The 22,590-nt window shown below is 37.9% G+C and overlaps 1 protein-coding gene across 5 annotated transcripts in view; it reads right to left on the reverse strand.

Moving 5' to 3' along the window:
• Rabgap1l (RAB GTPase activating protein 1 like) overlaps positions 1-22,590 on the reverse strand; it is a 682,536-nt gene that overhangs the window by 263,884 nt on the left and 396,062 nt on the right. For all 5 annotated transcript variants that reach the window (XM_045141715.1, XM_004658772.3, XM_045141714.1 and 2 more), the window contains one exon: positions 2,281-2,355. In XM_045141715.1, coding sequence (XP_044997650.1) covers positions 2,281-2,355 — 75 coding nt within the window. The remainder of the gene's footprint in view (positions 1-2,280; positions 2,356-22,590) is intronic.

Below are 22,590 nucleotides of genomic sequence, written 5' to 3' on the forward strand. Positions count from 1 at the left end.
GCTTATAGTCTCCTGTCTCCCAAGGTAGGGAAATGACTATTTTAGATACTAGGTGGATTCAGTGGTGAAAGTAGGACCCCTGAGAATTTGTGATTATAAAATGTTTACTAGAAGACATCCCATGAAGAGGGGGTGTGCCAATATCAAGGGAAAAGGAGACCAAGAAGACAAGAGGACCATGAACAGATGCACTGGAGGGAGAAACCTACCCCAATGTGAGGTAATCACAACAGAACTACTGCTGTGCATCACTCACTAGAAACATGTCATCAGAATTAGGATAATGAACATGCTATAAATATTCATTTACAGAGTACATAACTCAAAGGAAATGCTTCAGTTATAAACTTGTTAGGCCTCTCTGCAGCATTTGACACTGTGCATTGATTTTCTCACTGAAAAAATCTGAATATTTTCCAAGATTCTTTATCAGCTATTTAAATGTTTGTTGTTCCTGGGACTTATCCTGTCTACCTTAATCTATTTATTCTCCATAAATGATCTGATCTACTCTCATTATTTCAGCTTTGAGGTCTCCCCAAGCATCAGTCTCTAGTTTATAACTGGGCAGTTCTACTTGATATCTCAAAAATATTCCCAAATCAAAATATTCCAAACAAAATTCATCAACTCTTAAACGTTTTTCTTCATTCAACCTCAATGGATGTATACTTTGAGCTAGCTAAAAATACTACATCGATCTAGTCACTGTACTAGAAAACTGGGCATGTCACCTTTGATACTTTGCTAATCCATACACAAAGCCTACTGACTTAGCCTCCTGAATGTTTCCTATGTCTGCTTCTCTTTCTCTGTTCCTACCATCTCTCATTTCCATTGATATTTCCCAATGTGTCTCTGATGTTGCTTGTTCTTTTCTATTCTATAACAAGAATCTGAACTGGGTTTACTGGGCCCAGAAGAAACCTCAGGGGAAGCTGTGACACATATTGTTCCCAATGCTAACCCAACAATCACCTCCAAAGAAATAGCAACAAACAATGTTGTGAACTGAAACACATCATTAACAGATGAAATACATAGACTACAGAGAACTCAACACTAAAAACAAACTGCTAACATATCTGCCAAGGCTCAGGGATTATTGTGGAAGAGGGCACTAGAATATTGTAAGAGCCACAGGGTGGGTAGAAATATTCCTGAGGCATAGCACCCTCTTCCAGACTGACAGAGGCACTATTTACCCCACAATGAACACCAATAACCCTACTGAGGGGCCCTCAGAGAAATGGAGAGCAGTGATAAGGGAATATATAGCTATCGCCTCTGTAAAAAATAAATAATAAAAATAATTTGAACTGTGTTATTCCCTTGCTTCATGGCCCCTTCATTTGTTTTAAAAAGCCACACTGATTATGTAACATAGTCCTCAAAATATGTCCCCTGCTTATTTTACCTTTGTCTCATGTAAATCCTATTGTGAAGCTTTATTGCATGAGGTTCTTCTTTAAGTATAGCATCTTTTTGTCTCCATACATTTACTCTAGATCTTTTTGTCTACAATTCCTGTAATTCTCTACTTTTGGTTTTTCCTACTGCTTTCCTTATCTTCAATTTTTATGGCTTGCTGAAACAGTCACCTGTTCCAGAAGGCTTTTCCTGAAAGTTCTGATGGAACTGGGCTGGGCAATTCTCTTCTCTCTGACCCAGTCTTTCACTTGGCCTTAGCACAATGAGTTCCCCAACGAGCATGTATTATTTCTGTCATCAGAAAAATCAATGAAAACACAGAACAGACAATAAAAATAATGAGTCTGCATGTATATCATCTGTGCTCCATCCTAGACGATAGTGTATTTGAGAGAACAAATTTTAAATGATTGATCTTTGTAATCCCACTTCCAGCCCAGGACCTCTCAACTGATGTTCAGTAAATATTCTGTTAAATGAATGTGACTGAAACGAAGAGAGAGTATGTGAACACAAATCACAAGAAACACCCTTGTCATTGCGCAGTAGTTCATAGTGGTCTTACTTCTGATACTCAGGCCACTGCCCTGTTTTCTTTATTCTAAACAGTTCTAGTTAAAAGTAATTCCAAATAAGCAATTTATTTGTTTCTAGCCAGAAGAACTAATTCTTTTGAAAAGTTGCCCTGTCCTTGGAAATAGATCTGTTACTTCACCCAAGGTACATTTTTAAAAAGCTGTGCCATGTCTAATCTTCCTCAGGTAAATGGGAAATCAGAAAAAAGAACAAAACCATGTAGACTCCACATTTAGTAGCACTATGCTACTTTTCACTTGGAAAATTACTTACATGTAACAGCAATACAGCAGCAAGAAAAGACTGTCCTTGACAGTACCCAATGTCTTCATCATACACTGAGTAGGCCTAAAAGAGACATAAAGAAGAAATGCTGTAATAGTCACAGATGTTTACTTACATGTTGGTTCATAACAGGCTGCTGCTTCTTCCTGTCTCCAGGCATCTCACTTATATTTCACTCATTTTCCAACTTGAGTGTGTATGTCATTAACATATTGAGACCCCCAACAAGAAAAGATACTTTTCCTAAGGCAGTTCTAGATTCCCATTATCATAGTTCATCTTTGAAATGTGAAGATCAAGAGATACTCAGACAAGTCAAATTTAAAAGATCCATTATTGTTTAACTTGAGGTGTATGAATTCATGAGAAGCATGTATAATGTGCAGGGAGAGTTAGGATTCTGAGGTAAATATGAATGTCTTCTGCTCTACATGGGAGAAGCCTGAAGCTTGACCAGAGCATCGTGCAGAGCCACTATTCTGAGAGTTAATCCATCATGTACTAGAACCGAGCTCTCGCAGACTTTCCTAGCTGCGCTGCCATTTTCCACAAGGCTGAAGAGTACAAATGGCTCTTCTTTTACAGTGCTGCGCCCACCCACTCACTACTGCAGGTAGTCTAGATACTCCATACCTTAAAGACCATGTTAACAAGGCCAACTGAAGATGGCAAAAGAGGCTCGTGCATAGGAAGTACAGCATTTCTTACAAAGTAACTATCACCATTCAACTTAACATTTAGGCCTTGGTCTTCAGAGGAAAAGCAATAGGGAACATGCTTAATATTTGCTAAGTACTTCAAGCATCTGGGGTCATAATAAAAATGTGAAAGACACTTTACAATAATTTTTAGGAGGCTGAAGCAATAAAGAGAATGTGCTGATTAAAAGACATTAGATGGAGGTTAGAAAGCCTTTCTGTAAAAGTCCAGATGGAAAATATTTTAGGTTTTGAGAGAAAACATTATCCATTAAAATGTAAAATCATTTTTAAAAGTCAAGAGCAGCATAGAAACAGACTTTGTGGGCCACAGTTCACATACTGTTGATCAAATTAAGATTTTAAAAAGTAGGCATTGTCATATTTGTTTGTAAAATCCAAACATTCCTAAGCGTGCTGCTGGTATCCTGGGTACATATCCCATCCCATACATACCCCTTCATTTTAGTGAGAGGACTTCCATCCAATTTGCTTAGGACAACTCATTGTGATTTTTATAAGGATGAAGACTTTCTGCTTAGGGCAATGACTACCAAAACTGACAAGGAAAGTTTCACAGGAAGGGTAAATGGGAGAGATCTTTGACAAAGAAATAAAAATGAAGAGTTTGCAACTCTTTCTCTATCTCTTGTGTTTCCAATGCAGGGAATCAAACTCATTCAGGTGGTAGTTAAGCAAAGTGCTTAATGAGCTATAGCCCAAGCCCTGCAATAGTTATGTAAAAAAGGATTTTTGAAACATAACAAAGTTAATAAGATGCATATATTTTGCTTTCATTCTTTGAGTAGAGTATAATGCAGTTACCAGCATAGAATATACAGACTATTAACACTCTAGAATGTTCCCTAATGCCTCCTAGTAGTCTAACATCTCCTCAAGCATTGATCTGATTTTTATAATATATATTTTTACAATGTACCCTTTTGGAACCTCATATAAATGAATTATATACTGTGTACTCTTTGGGGTCAGGCTTTTTTTACTCTCTATAATGTTCCTGAGATGATTCCATGTTATTGTGTCACAGTAGTTCATTGCTAAGTAGTATTTCATTGTACAAATACAGTCTACATTGTTTATTCATTCTCATATTTCCAGTTTTTCTCTGCTCTTTTCAAAGATCTAGGTTTTGGTTTTTTGTTTTGTTTCTCTTTTTTAAAGATTTTATTTATTAATTTGAGAGGGAGAGAGAGAGAAAGATGGAGAGAGAGACAAAATGGGCATGCCAGGGACTCCAGCCACTGCAAACAAACTCCAGATGCATGCGCCCTTCTACATCTGGCTTACGTAGGTCTTGGAGTGTCAAACTGGGATCCTTTGGCTTTTACAGGCAAACACCTTAACAGCTAAGCCATCTCCCCTGCCCTTGTTTCTCTTATTCATGTGTTTTTAATTTCATTAATTTCTGATACTATTTTCATTATTTCTTTTCTTCTATTTACTTAGTGTTTAGTTTGGTCTTCATTTTTCTGGCTTAAAACAATACCTAGATTTTTCCTATTTTCTAATGTAGGCATTTAAAGTTGAAAGTTTTCTCCTAATTCCTTGACATCTTTCACAAACACTGCTAATTATGGTGCCAAGCCACATTATGAATTATCATCATCCATGAACATGACCAATGGGGACACACAGACATGGTTCTTTTTCAACTCAATGAATTTTCCATAGTAGTGTCTGTGTGAAGACCTAGGGGCTTCCAACTCCAAAAATCATTGCCCCAGAGAAAAAGCTGGGGTTATACTACAAAAGCAAGGGTCCAAAGGCAATCTTTACACTAGGGATGGAGTGCAGTTGAGTAAAGCTGGTCTAAAACAGCTTCTTATTGAGGCCTTTTTCATCAGGTCAAATGCTTCTATCCTTTCTATCCCTGTGTGAACTTAAATAATGAAGAACAATCTAACTAAGCCAGTATTTAACATCATATAGCCAACCCATCAGATTTCAACAAAGTTACTCAGTGGCACAGTATCTATCTTGCCCTGGGTTCAATATCCAACACCAAAATAAAATAGGGGCCTGAAGGGCTGCATCTTAATATATTTAGACAGCCTCTGTTCATCTTTTGTGCATAAAGTCAATGCCCATTATGTTCCCTAAAATTACCATGCATAAGATAACCCATGTCCTTGTTACATTGGAGAAATTATCAGTCACATCACCTTCACTCTCTAAAGTTTCTAATCAGACTGTAAATAGTGGAACCATCGAATTTATGTCAGGACTCTATGCTAAAAGCAGCCTAATTTTGCACCTGAAAATTTTGTACCATTGTTTTAAAAGTATATGATGCCAGAAGTGATGGTGCACACCTCTAATCCCAGCACTTGGGAGGCAAAGGTAGGAGGATTGCCATGTGTTCAAGGCCACCCTGAGACTACATAGTGCATTCCAGGTCAGCCTGGGCCAGAGTGAGACCCTACCTCAAAAAAGCAAAAAAAAAAAAAAAAAAAAAAAAAAAGTATATATAAAATTAGATTTTATAACAATATTTTCTCTCAACATTATGCATGACTAGAAAAATGTTAATCTCTCATGATTTATAATATCCACACTCTTGAGTCCTATGTTTATTTTGCATGAATTTTAACTCTGTAAACTCAGGTCTTCCAGCAAGTAAAGAGTACCAACTCAATAAAAAGCAATAATATTATGGTACTATTGTTCTCTTTTAACCTTTTTCTGCTAATGCTGATATCTTATTCTCATCTGATGACAGAAAAATTAGATCAGTGGAATCAGTATCTAGCTAAAATTTAAAAGGAGCTTTTCTTCATTATGACCAATTTAAAGTCCTGCCTAATTTTAAAAATTGAAAGATCAATTAGCATATTTTATCTATTTAAATTTCTTTGACATTACAATAATATTTACAATAGCTTAATCTGTACTTTTATTCAGAACTTACCGTGTGTGTGTATGCGTGCATGCGCGTGTGTGTGTGCGCATGTTTGGGAATAGAAAGATAAAAAGATAACTGGTATTTTACAAAGCAAAAGAGAGGGGCTAGAGAGATGGCTTAGTGGGTTAAGGCATTTTCCTGCAAAGCCAAAGGACCCAGGTTCAATTCTCCAGGACCCACGTAAGCCAGATGCACAAGGGGGCTCACGCATCTGGAGTTCATTTGCAGTGGCTGGATGCCCTGGCATGCCCATTCTTCCTTTCTCTCTCTCTCCCTCTCTCCCTCCCTTCCTCCCTTCCTCCATCTTCCTCTCTCTCAAATAAATAAATAAGTAAAATATAAAAAAATAAAAGAGAGAGAGAGAGAGAGAATACCTATGGGAAGAAAGGGAAATAAAGTGGGTGAAAGTTCTAATCCTATCCCTGTTTAAAGTATTTCTGATTGTATGGGGCTTTGTCACTCCTTTTTCCATAAACTAGGAATGTTGAGATTGTTGAGAGTGCTCGTTATAAAGTGATAAATATATTCTCTAGGCTTCTCTTCCTGTGTCTAAGTGAAACATGCTTCATCAACCCCATATCATTTTTTATTTTTAGAGAGAGGGTGAGAGCGAGTGAGAGAATTGTCATACCACAGCATTAGCCACTGCAATTGAACGCCAGATGCTTACACTACCAAGTGTGAATGTGCGACCTTGCACTTGCTTCCCCTTTTTATATCTGGCTTATGTGGGATCTGGAGAGAGAGAGAGATCTAACATGGGTCCTTAGCCTTCACAGGCAAGTGCCTTAACTTATAAGCCATTTCTCCAGCCCCTATGTTATTTTAAAAAAATGTTTTCAAATTTAAATATATTTATATATAATTTATTGATTTATTTATTTGAGAGAGAAAGAGAGAGAGATTGAGAAGCCAGGGCCTCCAGCCACTGCAAACAAAGTCTAGATGCATGCACCCCCTTGTGGCTCTGGTTTATGTGGGTCCTGGAGAATTGAACCAGGATCCTTTGGCTTTACAGGCAAACAACTTAACCGCTAAGCCATCTCTCCAGCCCCTCAAACACTTTTTAAAGCTTTTTTTTTTTTTTTAATTTGAGAGAGAGAAACAGAGAGAGAATGGGTGGGCCATGGCTTACAGCTACTGAAAGCAAACTTCAGACACATGTGCCCCCTTGTGCACATGTGTGACATTGCATGCCTACGTCACTGTGTCTGGTTTATGTGGGACCTGGAGATTTGAACATGATTTCTTAGGCTTTGCAGACAAGTGCCTTAACCACTAAGAAATCTCTCTAGCCCTCAAATATTTTTATAAATATTTAAAGAAATATTTTATTTATTTATTTATTTATTTATGAGAGAGAAAGAAGAAAGGAGGAGGGGAAGAGGGGGAGGGGAGAAAAGGAAGAGGAGAGAGGAGAAAGAAATGATAGGAGAGAAGAAGAGAGGAGAGGACAGACAAGATGAGATACATACATCACTTTCTGCATCTGGCTTTATGTGTATACTGGAAAATTGAACCTGATTTAGCAGGCTGTGTAAGCAAGTACTTTAACCATTGAGCAACCTCCCAACTCTCTCTTTTTTTTTAAACACAAACATATTTGACATTTGTATTAGTCAAGTTCTCATGGTTGTAACAAAATACCTGGCAAAAATCAGTGTAAGAGAGAAGGGGTTATTAAGGATGATGACAGAGAAAGCATAGCAGGAGTAGGAAGCTTGTGTCATATCTATATATCATCTGGGAGAAGGTAGAGAGAGAGACAGAGAGAGAGAGTGCACAAGTGGGGCAGGACTTAACACCAAGGCCCACCTCCAATGACACGATTCCTCAGAAAAGCTCCACCTTCTAAAGATTCCACAAACTTCCCCGATAGTGCCACTAGCAGGAGATGAAGTATTAAAACACATGAGATATATGGTACATTTTATATTCAAACCACTATAACATTTATAGAGAAATGTGCTAATAACACTGAAGGTCTGTGATAATTAGATGGAGAAGATAATTAATTCACTGACTTCAAAGCCTATTCTCTAACTAGACAATCAAGGATAAAACTGAAAATTAGTTGTGTATTAATCTACCTTATTTTATATTTTCAGGTTGGGTTAGCAGTAAAAACCATTGATAGATTTCATGCAGCTTGAAAACAGAGTATTAGAGAAGTTCCTCCTCTTGGAATTCTTCAAGGTATTGCTGTGCTTTAATCTAAGCTATGTCTGAGTTGAACAGAATCTTCTTCCTCTATTCAAACTTCACATCTCTTTATATCTTACTTCTCTTGCTGTATTTTAATGACTTCTCTGGATAACTGTCTTTCTTTAAAAACAACCTGTAATTACTTCTGGTAATAGAGGAGTGGCTCTTACTGAATCAGCCTACCCCCTAGTAATAAATAAATAATATCAAGTGAAATATATAGAACAACCAACTGGAAACAATGAAGAATTGAACAAAGCAGAAAGAAACTGGAGGAGAGGATGCACTTAGGAGAAGGGAATGACAATGGGTAAAATCAGACTGTTCTACTACCTAGGGTCCTAGTGAGCTGAATGGCTCTAATATTTCCTATGCTAATTAGAAAATTGTGGATGGAGAAAGTATTGTTACTAACATTTTCACTGGATAAAATTCTCCTTATTCAAAGTTTCCTACAGAAACTGTGGAGATGGTTCAGTGGGAAAATGTAAAAGAACACACATAAAGTGAACATGGTAGTACTTATTTGGAATACCAGTATGCTATAGGTGAAATGGGAGACAGGGACAGAAAACCCCCCTAAAAGCTCACAAGCCAGCTAACTTGGTGAACGCAGGGATGAAAAAAGATCTATCCTCACAATTGGGAATGACCAACACCAGAGGTTGCCTTCTGACCACATGTGTACAATGGAAGGTACATGCCTGTAATCATCTACATACACAAAGGTTTAAAAAAGGTTTCCTAGTGAGGTGTGGTGGTGCACACTTTTAATCTCAGCACTTGGAAGGCAGAGTTAGGAGGATCACTGTGAGTACAAAGCCACCCTGAGATTATATAGAGAATTCCAGGTCAACCTGAGCTAGAGTGAGACCTTACCTCAGAAATCCACCCCCTGCAAAAATAATGTTTATACACCATCACACATATGATCTATGAACCTTTAAGGAGGCTTGTAAAGGAAATAAAAAAGGGGTTATATCTTTTTAGACCCAGAAATGGAGTGTACATAATAGCATAATTACAGACAAGCAAACTTGAAGGTGAACATGATGTGAGCACAGTCATAGGAAGACTAAATGGAAACTGGGAGCTATTTTCTTTTTCTTTCTTTCTTTTTTTTTTTTTTTTTTTTTGGTTTTTTGAGGTAGAGTCTCACTCTAGCTCACGCTGACCTGGAATTCACTATGTAGTCTCAGGGTGGCAATCCTCCTACCTCTGCCTCCCGAGGGCTGGGATTAAAGACACGCACCACCACACCCAGCTGGAAGCTATTTTCTAACTAGACAGAGGGGATGCTGTGAGGACACATGGGAAAGGGTCATACTTCTAAGACAGATTGCTCTTCGGCTCCTTGGTGCTGTGTAGGTAACTGTCACATTTGCTAATTTGCTGTTGATGAGCAGGACTTACGTTAACCAGTAGATGTGGCATACAACTGCTTTTTCCAAATGCTAACTTAAATATTGAGTTGTCATTACTTTTTCCACTACAAATCTAAGAGTAGTGCTGAGAGCAGACAACTGCAACTCAGACTTCTTCCTCACTTTAACAGAAGCTTGACATTTACATAAAGTAATTAACCATTCATTAGACAGGCAAACCATTTCATTTATCATCTTTAATGAGCTCCTGTTCAAAACATGCAAGGGAGTAATCAGTCTTTGGGTTAAGGGCACCAACAGACTTTAAGTGGGCATGTAAGGGAAACAGCAAAGTATAAAATATATGGAATAAGTTTAATTATATAGTCTTATCTGTCCATACAACTTATGAGATAGAGATTCAAAGACAAGATTTTTTTTTAAATTAATGCCATGATAAGCTAATAAGGTCACAAACTTGAGAAAACTCAAAAGACACTGGTTGTGTGAAAGAAATGGAGGGAAAGAATAAAGGTAGATTATTAATATAGTACTTAAAAATACAGCTGGGCGTAGTGGCACACATCTTTAATCCCAGCAATAGGGAGGCAGAGGTAGGGGGATCACCGTGAGTTTGAAACTGCATGGTGAATTCCAGGTCAGTCTTGAATAGAGTGAAACCCTACCTCAAAAAAAATAAAATAAAATAAAAATAAAAAATACAAGTGGCCAGGACTAGAGAGATTGCCCAGCGGTGAAGGCACTTGCTTGCAAAGTCTAACAGCCTGGGTTTGATTCCCCAGTACCCATGTAAAGCCAGATGCACAAAGTGGTGCATGCATCTGGGGTTCGTTTGCACTTGTACTCTCTCTCTGCATGCAAATAAACAAGAATATTTTAAAATATAAATGGCATCTCAAAGAATTTTTAGCATTAATTTCATCATAAAACATCAGCATTTGCTTTTCATAAAGTGCCAAAATGCGAATATGAGAGCATATAATGTGTAACATATTGAATCAGAATCCTTAAGTACATATGGATATGGTAATAAAGTAATGAATGAATAGCTTGAAAGTCTGATTCAAAACAGGACATTTATTTCCACAAAGGATAATAAAAGAAAAACTTCATAGATAAGCCTACTAGATAATATGTTACTTATGTGATCAAACTGAAGATCAGCAATAATAAGAAAAAGTGACATTATATAATGTGCAAAAGAAAGAAGTAAGTACAGATTCTGTGTTATTAAAATGTATAACCTAGCCAGGCGTGGTGGCACACGCCTTTAATCCCAGCACTCGGGAGGCAGAGGTAGGAGGATTGCCATAAGTTCGAGGCCACCCTGAGACTCCATAGTGAATTCCAGGTCAGCCTGGGCTAGAGTGAGACCCTACCTCGAAAAACCAAAAAAAAAAAAAAAAAAAAAAAAAAAAAGTATAACCTAAATCTAACCATGGCAGAACATAAGACAAAACCAAATTCAGGGACAATCCGAAAAATGACTGGTCTACAATCTTTAAAAGCATCAAGGCTAAGAAAGTGAAGGCAAGACTGAGAAATGATTCCAGACTAAAAGAACTCAAAGAGACATGACAATTAAATAAAGTAAGTAATTCTGAACTGAACCACTTTTGTATAAAGGACAGTCACCACATGGACAGTGAAATATGAATGATGTCCAAGGCTTAGATAGTAGCAATATAGCAGTGCTAATTTACTGACTGGATATGGGTTATGGTTTTGTTTCCAAAGAATATACTTGTTTATAAGAAAAACATATTAATGTACTTGGGGGTAATGAAGCATGACACTGGCAAATGACACTCAAAATAGTTCAGTGAAACAAAATTCTGGGGCTGGAGAGATGGCTTACTTGTTAAGGCACTTGCTTGCGAAGCCTAAGGACCCAGGTTCAATTCCCCAGTGTCCACGTAAGTCATATACACAAGATGGCACATGTATCTGGAGTTAGTTGGCAGTGACTAGAGGCCCTTGTGAGCTCATTCTCTCTCTCTGCTTCTTTCTTTCTCTCTCTCAAATAAAAGAACTATATAATATTTTTAAAAATTTTATCTGTGCATCTTTCCTATAAGTTTGAAATTGTTAAAAGTATAGGATACATTTTGGCTGAATCTAATAATAAAAGGTTGACCTTAAAAAATTATTAAGATTGTCCTATATGTTGGTAACAAGGAGAATATCAATGTAAACTCTAAAAATAGATTCACTGATATGAAATAATCTAAGCACTGCAGACAAACGTAGAAAGCTAGCTGTACTCAAAAATATTCACTCACAAAGCAATTTTCTTATCTAACATAGCTGGCAAAAGTCCTAGATGCAAGCTTCTTTTTATATAACACTCTTTAAAAATGCCCTTGGCAACAATTAAAAAGTATACTGACTCTTTAAAATAAAAAATGTAAAAAAGCATGCTGGGCATGGTGGCATATGCCTTTAATCCCAGTCCTCAGGAGGCAGAAGTAGGAGGATCACCATGAATTCGAGGCCACCCTGAGACTACATAGTAAATTCCAAGTCAGCCTGAGCTAGAGCGAGACTCTACCTAGAAAAACCAAAAATGAAAAAGAAAAAAAAAGGACTTCCGGTCAAGAAGGCGACCGCCTAGCTGCACTACAGACAACAAGGACAAAAAAAAGATAGATGCAGATCCTAAGAAGAGAGCTTCCCCAACATACCTCAAAAGGGGCCCAACTGAAACTAAGGACAACTGGCGAAATAAGCAAGGGTGATGTTTTCCTGTGAACCAGATACCAGCACAAAGGAGAAGGAGACCAACGCAGAGAAAAATCAACTCCTACCAAATCAGAGAGCCAGAGCCTCAGAGGCCCCCAACACCTCAGCACTGAAGCAGACCACAAATGAACCCAACATGGCTCAGGGAAATTTTGTGGAAGAGGGGGCGGAAAGAATGTCAGAGTCACATGTTGGGTCATGATTTGCAGAGACATTTATCATACCAATAACTGGGGGCTAACTCCACAATGCATGACCCATTTTCATTAACATGGAGGGTCTAATGGGAGGGGGTAGATCACAGATGAGCCTAAATAATGGTACCAAACTACCTGTATTTACTGAAAAGAAAACTAATAAATTAAATTAAAAAACAAATAAATAAATAAAATATAAAAAAGAAAAAAAAATTTAAAAATCTAGATTACTGTATCCTTAATTTTTAATGCCCCTATTGTAAGCAAACTATCATGATGATGAGAAATCACTCACAGCATTTAGTTTATATTTTTGGACTTTGGATGTTTTAAAGGACATGTACCCAGAAACTCTATAAAACAAAACAAAACCAAGAATCTTGCCTTAAGAAGTTGAACTTGCAAAGATTTAGGTATATAAAATACTTCACTGAGGAAGAAAACAATAGGAATAGGGACCACTTTTAGGAGTTTATATGAATTAAAACTTCATATTATGGCAAGTCAGCTTCTGAATGAAGTGGGGTATCATAGGTTTTACTTGGCTGAAATCTCCCCTGATCTTGTCAAGCTATCCTTAGAAATATACTGTAGACTAAGAAATTTTGCCTAATCTTCAGATAAAATTGCACTGTGGTCTAATGTCTCCCAGGTATCCCCAATTCCCTCCAATTTTTTTCTATAGGCATTTTTCTCCTAATGCATTTCATATATATGTGGAGGACACAGAGACAGAGAGAGAGAGGGAGGGAGAGAAAGAGAAAGAATGGGCATGACAGGGCCTCCAGCCACTGTAAATGAGCTCCAGGTGCATGCGCCCCCTAGTGCTTCTGGCTTACATGGGTTCTGGAGAGTTGAACAGGGATACTTTGGCTTTGGAGGCAAGTGCCTTAACCAGTAAGCCATCTCTCCAGCACTCCTAATGCATTTAATGTCATCTTGGTGACAGGACTACGTCCCTTTCATCAAGTCAAGTCCATCACACATTTACAAGGTGTGACTAATATTGAGTGTGACTAAAACAAATAGAAGATTTTAAAGATAACATTTTCCCTCAAAAACTTACCACAACATAGAGAAGATAAATTACTGTTCAAAATATAACCCATGGCAATCTAAACTTTTTAAAGAGTTGTTTTTTTTTTTTGTTTGTTTGTTTTTTTTTTTTACTTTGTTTTGGTCTTCAAGTTGGTCCAGCCTGGTCAGGATCTCACTACAAAGCACAATCCAGCTTGTCACTCATGATTCTTCTGCCTCAGCCTACTGAGGGTTGGGATCATAAAGTTGATGCACTGCAACACTAGGCCATCCAGTTTTATTGAATGTTTTTGAGATTTAGAAAATATGGGGTATGTATACATAGCAACATGGTTGCTACAATGATGTACATGAACATAGTTATCATCACATCACAGAGTTACTTTTTTGTGTAGGAGAAGAGCAGCTAAAATCATAATTAAATCCCAAATGCAACACAGTTTCATTAACAAAAGCATTCGTGTAGGACATGAGAGCTCCAGCTTTATATGAATCTATACCTCACTATGGGAAGAGTGGGTAGGACCAGCTTCCTCGAGCTTGGCAACTGAGGGCTGGATAGATGGGGATGAGGGCAATGCAGATTCATCTCATGAGGGAAAAAGCAGGAAGAGACCTGCTTAAGGGGAAGGCTTCAAACTGCATAACAATCAGCAAGCAAGAACAGGAGCCATATACTATAGCACATAGAATCCACTCAGGAATAGTTTACTGACTATAACACTTAAGGCACTTGAACCTAGCATAGGAATAGATCTTGATTGTAAGAAAAATCAAAAGTTCTGGAGGAAATATGGATATCATTCTATTTGAAGATTCATTGTGTTTTATATTTTCAGATTAGATTTTTATCTTTTCTTCTCATCTTAGAAATAAATCTTTTTTTTTCTTCCTCAAAGAGCAACCTTGTCTTCTAAAAGAGTAACTATACCTAAACCAACAGAATTCACACCAATCTCTTTATTCTAGCATCATCAATTTTTATCATCATCATTATCCTATCCTTTCTCCTCTATATCCTAGTAATGGTATGAGGGCTTGAGCTGTCTTTCCAGTTGAAAGGCTATGGGCTGCACCAAAATGACAATGCTATTTCAAGAAAACTCTACTGGGACCACACACATAGAAAAAAAAAAATTGGTCTCTTCAGGTAATCTCAAGAGCATTGCAAATCACTCATTCTCTTTCCAAAACACCAGACTCACTAACTTAACCTTTTCATTGTTATGGTCCTAGAAGAAAAATCTGCATTTTTTAAAAAATTTTTTTTGTTTATTTATTTATTTGAGAGAGAAAGAGACAGACAGACAGAGAGAGAGAGAGAGAGAGAGAATGGACGCGCCAGGGCCTCCAGCCACTGCAAACAAACTCCAGATGCTTGCGCCCCCTTGTGCATCTGGCTAATGTGGGTCCTGGGGAATCAAGCCTTGAACCAGGGTCCTTAGGCTTCACAGGCAAGCACTTAACCGCTAAGCCATCTCTCCAGCCCAAAACTCTGCATTTTTAAATTAATATTGTCTTCTATGCTGAGTTCTGACTCACAGAAAGTGAATACGTAAAAGTTAATATATAAAGAGACACAAAACATTCTGAAAAATCTATCCTATTTGTGTGTATATATATATATGATATATGTCATATACATATATAATATACATATTAAAGAAGAAATACACACAAAAATGACAGTGACACTAACAACTGCAACAACTGATGTTTTAAAATTTTTGTTTATTTATTTATTTGAGAGCAACAGAGAAAAAGAGAAAGAGAGAGAGAGAATGAGTGCACCATGGCCTCCAGCCACTGCAAACAAACTCCAGATACATGTGCCACCTTGTGCATCTGGCTTATGTGGGTCCTGGGGAATTGAGTCTTGAACTGGGGTCCTTAGGCTTCACAGGCAAGAGCTTAACTGCCAAGCCATCTCTCTAGCCCATAACAATTGACTTTTAGGTCTTGTAAACAAGGGCTGAACAGGAAGTTAAATTCCACTCATATACACACACTCATATATTAACACATGTTCATATACTCACTAACATACACACTGGCCCCCATACAGAACTATATGTGAAGCTTTTAAACTTTGAGTTTGTAGATTTCTTTGTGTGTAAGAGTATGTGCATATAATTACTATGCTGAACACTTGTGAATAAAATTCTCATTGGCAATGAAGTACAATTCTTCAGAAATGGATAAAGTAGAATGATTTTTTGGATATGTGTGCTGGACTGCACATATATATGTATGTATGCTCACATGTATGTGGGTATATGTGCACATGTGCATGCTGAAGTCAGAGGTCAACACCAGATAACTTCCTCATGGTATCTTGCTAACCCTAGAGCTCACTGATTTAGAAAGCCTAGTTACCCATCAAGCCATAGGGATTCCTTGTCTCGAATTCACCAATGCAAGGATTACTGGTGTGCCCCACTATGCCTGGCATTTATGTGGGCTCTGGGTCTCAGAACTGAGGTCCTCATGGTTAAGTGACAAGCATGGAGCCATATCCCCAATACAATGCAGAATGATTTTGATGGAAAAAGTGAATTTATAATCCTTATTCGGAAAGCCTTATTAGGATGCCAATCTGGTACTGTCCTATCCTACTGTAGATGAGAGAATCAGTATAAATTATTCTTTCCTTTAAAAAACTAACCAATAACTTCTCTTCCAAAAAATTTCAGGAGATCATGGTGGGAAACTGATCATTTATATTTTCTCATTTGTGCTAAATGATATAGTGTAGGGAAATTCATTGGAAAACTGATCAGCAAGAAAGATAATAATAGGCCAATATTTTAGGAGATCCCAGTATGTAAACAGAACACTTTTAGGAAGTAATTCAGCCTTTTACTTGAGATCCTGGAAGGGCCTCACTTTTCATATAAGAAGCAGAGCAGTCAAAAATGAGTCAATGGCTAGAGCCCATGCTATGGCTTAGTAATAGAGGACAGGCGTAGCATAAGTAAACCCTAGAACAAGACTTTCAGAGAAAAAGAAAAGGCCAAAGGCCTCATCATAACTCATTATTCCCACCAGAAAAAGAAAACCTATTATGGAGGAAAAAAGCATTACACAGAGCCTTTATAATTTTTCAGGTACATGGTCCACCATTCCATTAAAAATGATTAAGTATGAAATAACATGAATAAATAAAAATCAAGATGACAACAAAATTATAAGTGATCAGACATTAGACTCTATGAGAACTGAACTTTAAATCAAAATTGACGAAGTTACAATAAAACAATACTTAAAAATCTAAAAAACAAACTACTGAAGCTCTAAGATACATGAACAAATCTAAAGCAGGATTGTGCGACATGAAAAAAGCCAGAGGCAAGGAGTAGACCAGATGCCTGCTTCCCGGCTCCTCCCAGTTCCCTGGAGGTGCTGGTAAAGTGATTTACCTTTATCTCCTGGTGCTTACACAGGAGAGCTAGCTGGGTTATATAGTGGGTTAAACACACCAAGTATTGGTGTGCTTCATGTGCATACCACATCTTATAGCTTAATAAAGATTTAATAGTAATAACAAGACAAAAATACTCATAAGAAAACTATTTTATTTATTCATTTTCAAGCAGAGAGATCAACAGACAGACAGACAGAGAGTATGGGTGTCCTAGGGCCTCTTGTCATTACAAACAAACTCAAGAAGCATGCACCCCTTTGCTCATCTGGCTTTGTCTGGGAACTGGGAAACCAAACCTGAACAGATGGTTTTGTATACAATGCCTTTAACTGCTGAGACATCTTCCAATCCAGGAAACTACTTTTTTCTTTTGTGAACATAAAAGCTTTCATTAAAAATTATTCTACCTTCTTAAAATTGGTTGTAACAGAAGACAAAGTGTGCATGGTACTCAGCTTCTATTTATTGTTGTTAGAAACCACTAGTCTTATTATTACAATTTCTAAGCACTAGCTGGGCATGGTGGTGCACACCTTTAATCCCAGCACTTGGGAGGCAGAAGTAGGAGGATCACTATGAGTTCAAGGCCACCGTAAAACTACAGAGTGAATTCCTGATCAGCCTAGGCTAGAGTGAGACTCTACCTTGAAAAACCAAAATAAATAAATAAACAAATAAAATTCCAAGCACTAAAGAGATTATAGTGTAATCCCATGAAAGTAGCTCAAATAAACATTTAAAAGGAATAAACTGGGGTTGGAGAAATGGCTCAGTGGTTAAGGTGCTTGTCTACAAAGCTAAGGTCCTGGGTTTCATACCTCAGAACCCACATAAAGCCAGATGCACAAAGTGGCACACACATCTGGAGTTCATTTGCAGTGGCTATAAACCCTGGAACACCCATCCTCTCTCTTCCCTACCCCCTCTCCTTGGAAATAACTGAATAAAAAAATGTTTTTTAAAAGGAACACAAACTTACACTTGTTAAAATTACAATAAATTCTTTACAAAGACTTGATTACAAAAATTCTAGGTGAAATCATTAAAAATGAATCATTTTTCATTTGTGATGGCTCTCAGCATGTCTGGGGCCTATCTTGTCAGTAATGTAGCCATTGATACCTGAGGAAAAAATATCTAAAACAGTTACTTTGTCTAGCAGCTAGAGTAGCCTCAAGGTTACTGATAAAGATATGTGGGTACTCTTTTCTTTAGTGTTTTCTACTTAAGACATCTCCATGTACAGGGTAGTATATCATCATTTTCTTCCTTGAATTTTATTTTGTCCTTTGTTCTGGGGAAGGAGAGAGAGAGAGAGAGAGAGAGAGAGAGAGAGAGAGTGTGTGTGTGTGTGTGTGTGTGTGTGTGTGTGTAGAGGACAGAGGATGACTTCAGGTGTTAGTCCTCACATTTCACTTTATTTGAGGCATATCTCTCATAGCTGACCACTGTGTTTGTCAAGCTAGCTGACCCAAGATTTCTGAAGGATTCTTCTATCTCTGACTCCATTCCTACCACAGACACACTGGAAATACAGAAGGTAGCTCTAGAGTATCTAGCCTTCTGTGAGCTGTGGGACTCCAAATTTGGTTACTCAAAACTGTACTTTATCTACTAAGCATCTCCTCAGCCCCTCTTTGCATTTTAGTATTTAGCTTGACAAGGTGTTTTCATAGCCCTCTGAATTTTATTTATGGTGCTGATGCCAACACTCACTTGCCGTTTAAGTATCATCCCTCTGAGAAAAGTCACAGTGATATAATGGGCTCTAGAGTTAGACATGCCAGCCTTAATAGCTAATGTTCTATCTGTGTGATAAGAGTCAATGCTTAACCTTCCTATGGATTTGCTAGCCAACAGCAAGGTAACATAACATGTTGTTTATAAACATGCCTAACATAATTGCTAATAAACTATATTTTTCTCATTTAATTCATAAACTCATAGTAGAATTATAGAAATACTATAGAATTTTAACCTAAAAAACTTGGGTTTAAGTAAGTTTCTGCCACTCTGTGGCTATCTAATTTTAGGACTAATTTAACCTGCCTGTATATTATCTATGGAATACAGGAGCTCTACTTTCCATACAGAATAGCAACAGGAACCAAACGACTATTTGGAAGTGCTTTTTGAGCCACAAGACTTTGCAAGTCTCCAATGTTTCTGTTCAGCTTGTTGTTGGTCAACATTAGGAAGCTTCTTCAGGCTACTTGTGAGAGCTGAAGCAATCATTTTCCCCGGGGAAGTGAATTCATCCTGAGAACACAGCTGCCCCTTCAGGTCTGCTGAAAATAGTTAGGAGATTGCTTTTAAGGATTAGCTGGCAAAGTAGTGGCAGCCCTGGGAGTCCCAAAGCCTCCTTGGCAGCCAAGGTCTGGATCTACTTTAGAAAGATGTCCCAATTCAAAAAGGTTCACTAGAGGGGTTAGGAAGATTGTTCAGTGGTTAAAGGTGCTTGCTTGCAAAGCCTGCTGGCCTGGGGTTCAATTCCCCAGCAACCACTTAAAGCCAGGTGCACAAAGTGAAGCATGCATATGGAATTCATTTGCAGTGGCAAGAGGCCCTGACCTGCACATTCTCATTTCCCCACTTCCATGCAAATAAATAAATAAATATTAATTTTTAATAAAAAGCTTCATTAGAAACTCAAGAAACAGATTTGTACACAGTCAGAAAGCCTGCCTGAGTCTCCAAAGGATTCCTAAATTCTCCAAGGTACTGGTCTAAGTTAAATCATTTAGGTCTACTTTGACCTGAGAACACTTATTCTTTCACATGGAAGGCTTGAAGGTTCTTTGAATCTGCTTGGTTCCAGAATGAGAATCCTACAGGTTGCCCATAGTCAGGCTTATTAGGTGCCATGATTTGGATGTGAAGGGTTCTTCACAGGGCTGTGTTCCGAATAATGGTGTATTTGGAAACTTTTTGGCAGTGTGGCTTTGTGAAAGATGCATGTCACATGAGGTATGTCCTTGGCCTATATTTTTGATCTGACCCCTGCCTACCCATTTCTTCTCTGCCTCCTACAAATTGAGCTGCTGTGCCTCACCTCATGATGTTCAGGATCACCTCAGGCTGAGTTCAATTCCCCAGTACCTACATAAAGCCAGATGCACAAAGTGCCACACAAGTCTGGAGTTCTTTGCAGTGGTTAGAGGCTCTGGCATGCCCATTCTCTCTATCTGCACCCCCACCAAATAAATAAATAAAGTTGATTTTTCTCTTTTTAAATAAAATGCATCTGTATAGTTGTCAAGAGGTTAGGGCTAGAATTAGAAAACTGAACACACCTATTCTTGGAAATGTGGCCTTGTTAGCACAGAAGCTGGAGTTTGGGAAGAGAAGTAGGGGCAAAAATGGGGGTGGGAGAGTATAGGTTGCAGCCTGAGGCACTGCCAGCCTAGAAGTAACAGCACATGCAGCTAGCAAGGGAAGTGAGTACAGAGATGAAGGAACAGACTGAGCTGGAGAGAGAGAGAGAAAAAGAGAGAGAGAGAGGTGCATGTATAGGGAGAGACAGAGCCAGTAAGATTACAGAGTGATATGGAGATCACACAGAGAACTACAGAGATTGTAGAACATACACCTTACTTCAGTAAAGAGGGCCAGAAAGAGAGATGGAGAGAGAATGGCATCTGGACCTTTACGTCCATATCCTTGGAACATGGTTGACGTGCTCAGTTCAAGAAGGGCCTTGTGGAGATGTGGGCTAGTGTTCAGGGAAAGAGCCAGGTTAGTAGGATATCTGTTGAGGTTTGGCTGGGTGATAAGGGAGAGAGGAAGGTGGGTAGAATGCTCTGAGACTAACGAGTATTTATTGTATCTTCTCAAGGACATTTTTAAAGTGTGATTTGACCTAAGTAATAAAAAATACAGTGAAAGGAAAAAGGAACAAATATTTTGACTTACAGAATACTTTCATTTGCAGAAATCTATAAATTCTACTATTATACTTTCATCTCAATTCCCTCAATATAAATTTATGACAACAGAAGAAGCTTTGAACCATTTCGATTTCCTCCTACTCGGTAAAAGATATTACGATGTGAAACTGGAATTGACAAGGCCATTAAAACTTGACAGTAAGTTTTTAACAGTATTCCTCTAATCTGACAGTTCAGATCATTTCTCATTTCACTACAGCCACAGAAAACTTTTCAAGTACAAAACCAGACTGTTGTATCCTTGAAACCAAGGTTGGTTTCTAAACTTACAATAATTAATATGTTCCTTGTAATTTCCACTCTGTTTAAAGGCAGTGCATTTTGCATTCCTATTAAGTTCTACTAATGAGGAATTAGCAGAAATAAGTAAGATAATATGTGTGAAGTATTCTGAAAATATGCAATTATTACAATACATGGATGGCACTGTAATTTTTAAGAAAAGGACTATAATGGTGTTGCTGATGTGACTAAGTTACTAAGTTACATTCTTAATGGTAAGTATTTGGATATACTTTCTTTAAAGTCAGAAGCAAGACAAGAATGCCTATCACCTCATGATTATACCACAAACTAGAGGCTGTGACCAGTGTAATCAGACAAGAAGAAAATGATGTGTTGTCCTTGAACCCACAGCAATCCATCATGCCTCAGCTTCCCAATAGCTAGGATTACAGGCTTGAGCCACCACACTCCAGTTTTTTTAATGCAATGCTGGGGATCTGAAGCAAGACACCTGTGAATGTTAGGTAAATATTCCAATACCAAGTTACATCTTCAGCCCTTCCAAAATAGGCTTTGTGATCAGTACATATTTAGAATATTTCAGAATGTTCACATTAAAAATTGAGAAACAAAAAGGGAAAAAGTATAACACAAAAGAATGGAAAGAGCAAAACTACCAACATGCAAGATGTACTTTAATGAAAGATGTGCCACTTGTAAAAGTAGACAGCTGTGCTTGATTAGAATATACAGGTGAGTGCTTAAAACAGTAAATACAAAATTAAGGAGATATGAATATACATCAGAATACCTACTGGTAAATCTTTGCTACTCCTTAAAAAAGCTAAATGTGGGTTGAAGAGATGGTTTATTGGTTAAGGCCAGATGCAGTGATGCAGGCACGCAATGCTGCACATGTGCACAAGGGGGCGCACATGTCTGGAGTTTGTTCACGGTGGCTGAAGTCCCTGGTGGGCCCATTCTCCCTCACCTCCCTCCCTCCCTCGTTTTCTCTCTCCTCTCTTTCTCAGAATAAATATAAAAAAGCTAAACATTTTTATTTCGGTACTATCTACCTTAGATATTAAACATGGTGTTAGTTTTTTTCCTCCATAATTTGAACAAGTTTTCGAGGAGCTCATTGTTCATTAACAACCTCTACAGGAATGGCAGGTGAGAACAGTATGTATGTACCCATCACACTTCCCTCTGCATTTCTGCTGTAACCTTGAGAAATTAATAATGTGTTGGCTACTCTCCACCAACAGAGACAGAAGCTTTTGTCTCTACGCAGAAAATATTCACTACAAAGTAGGAAGCAGGGCTTGTTTTTCCCTAGGACTGCTAATGACAAAGGAGATTTCAAAATGAAATATGAAAACACACCAAGGCCCATGATATGATACAACTCAGAGCATATCAATGAGATCAGACTTGCCAATATTCAACAACAGGCCCTACACTGATTCTCACACTTGTATATTGTCAAAAAATGTAGACAATTCTTGCATTAT

Source organism: Jaculus jaculus, chromosome 1, assembly GCF_020740685.1.
Source record: "Jaculus jaculus isolate mJacJac1 chromosome 1, mJacJac1.mat.Y.cur, whole genome shotgun sequence".
In the NCBI taxonomy this organism is placed as follows: Eukaryota; Metazoa; Chordata; class Mammalia; order Rodentia; family Dipodidae; genus Jaculus; species Jaculus jaculus.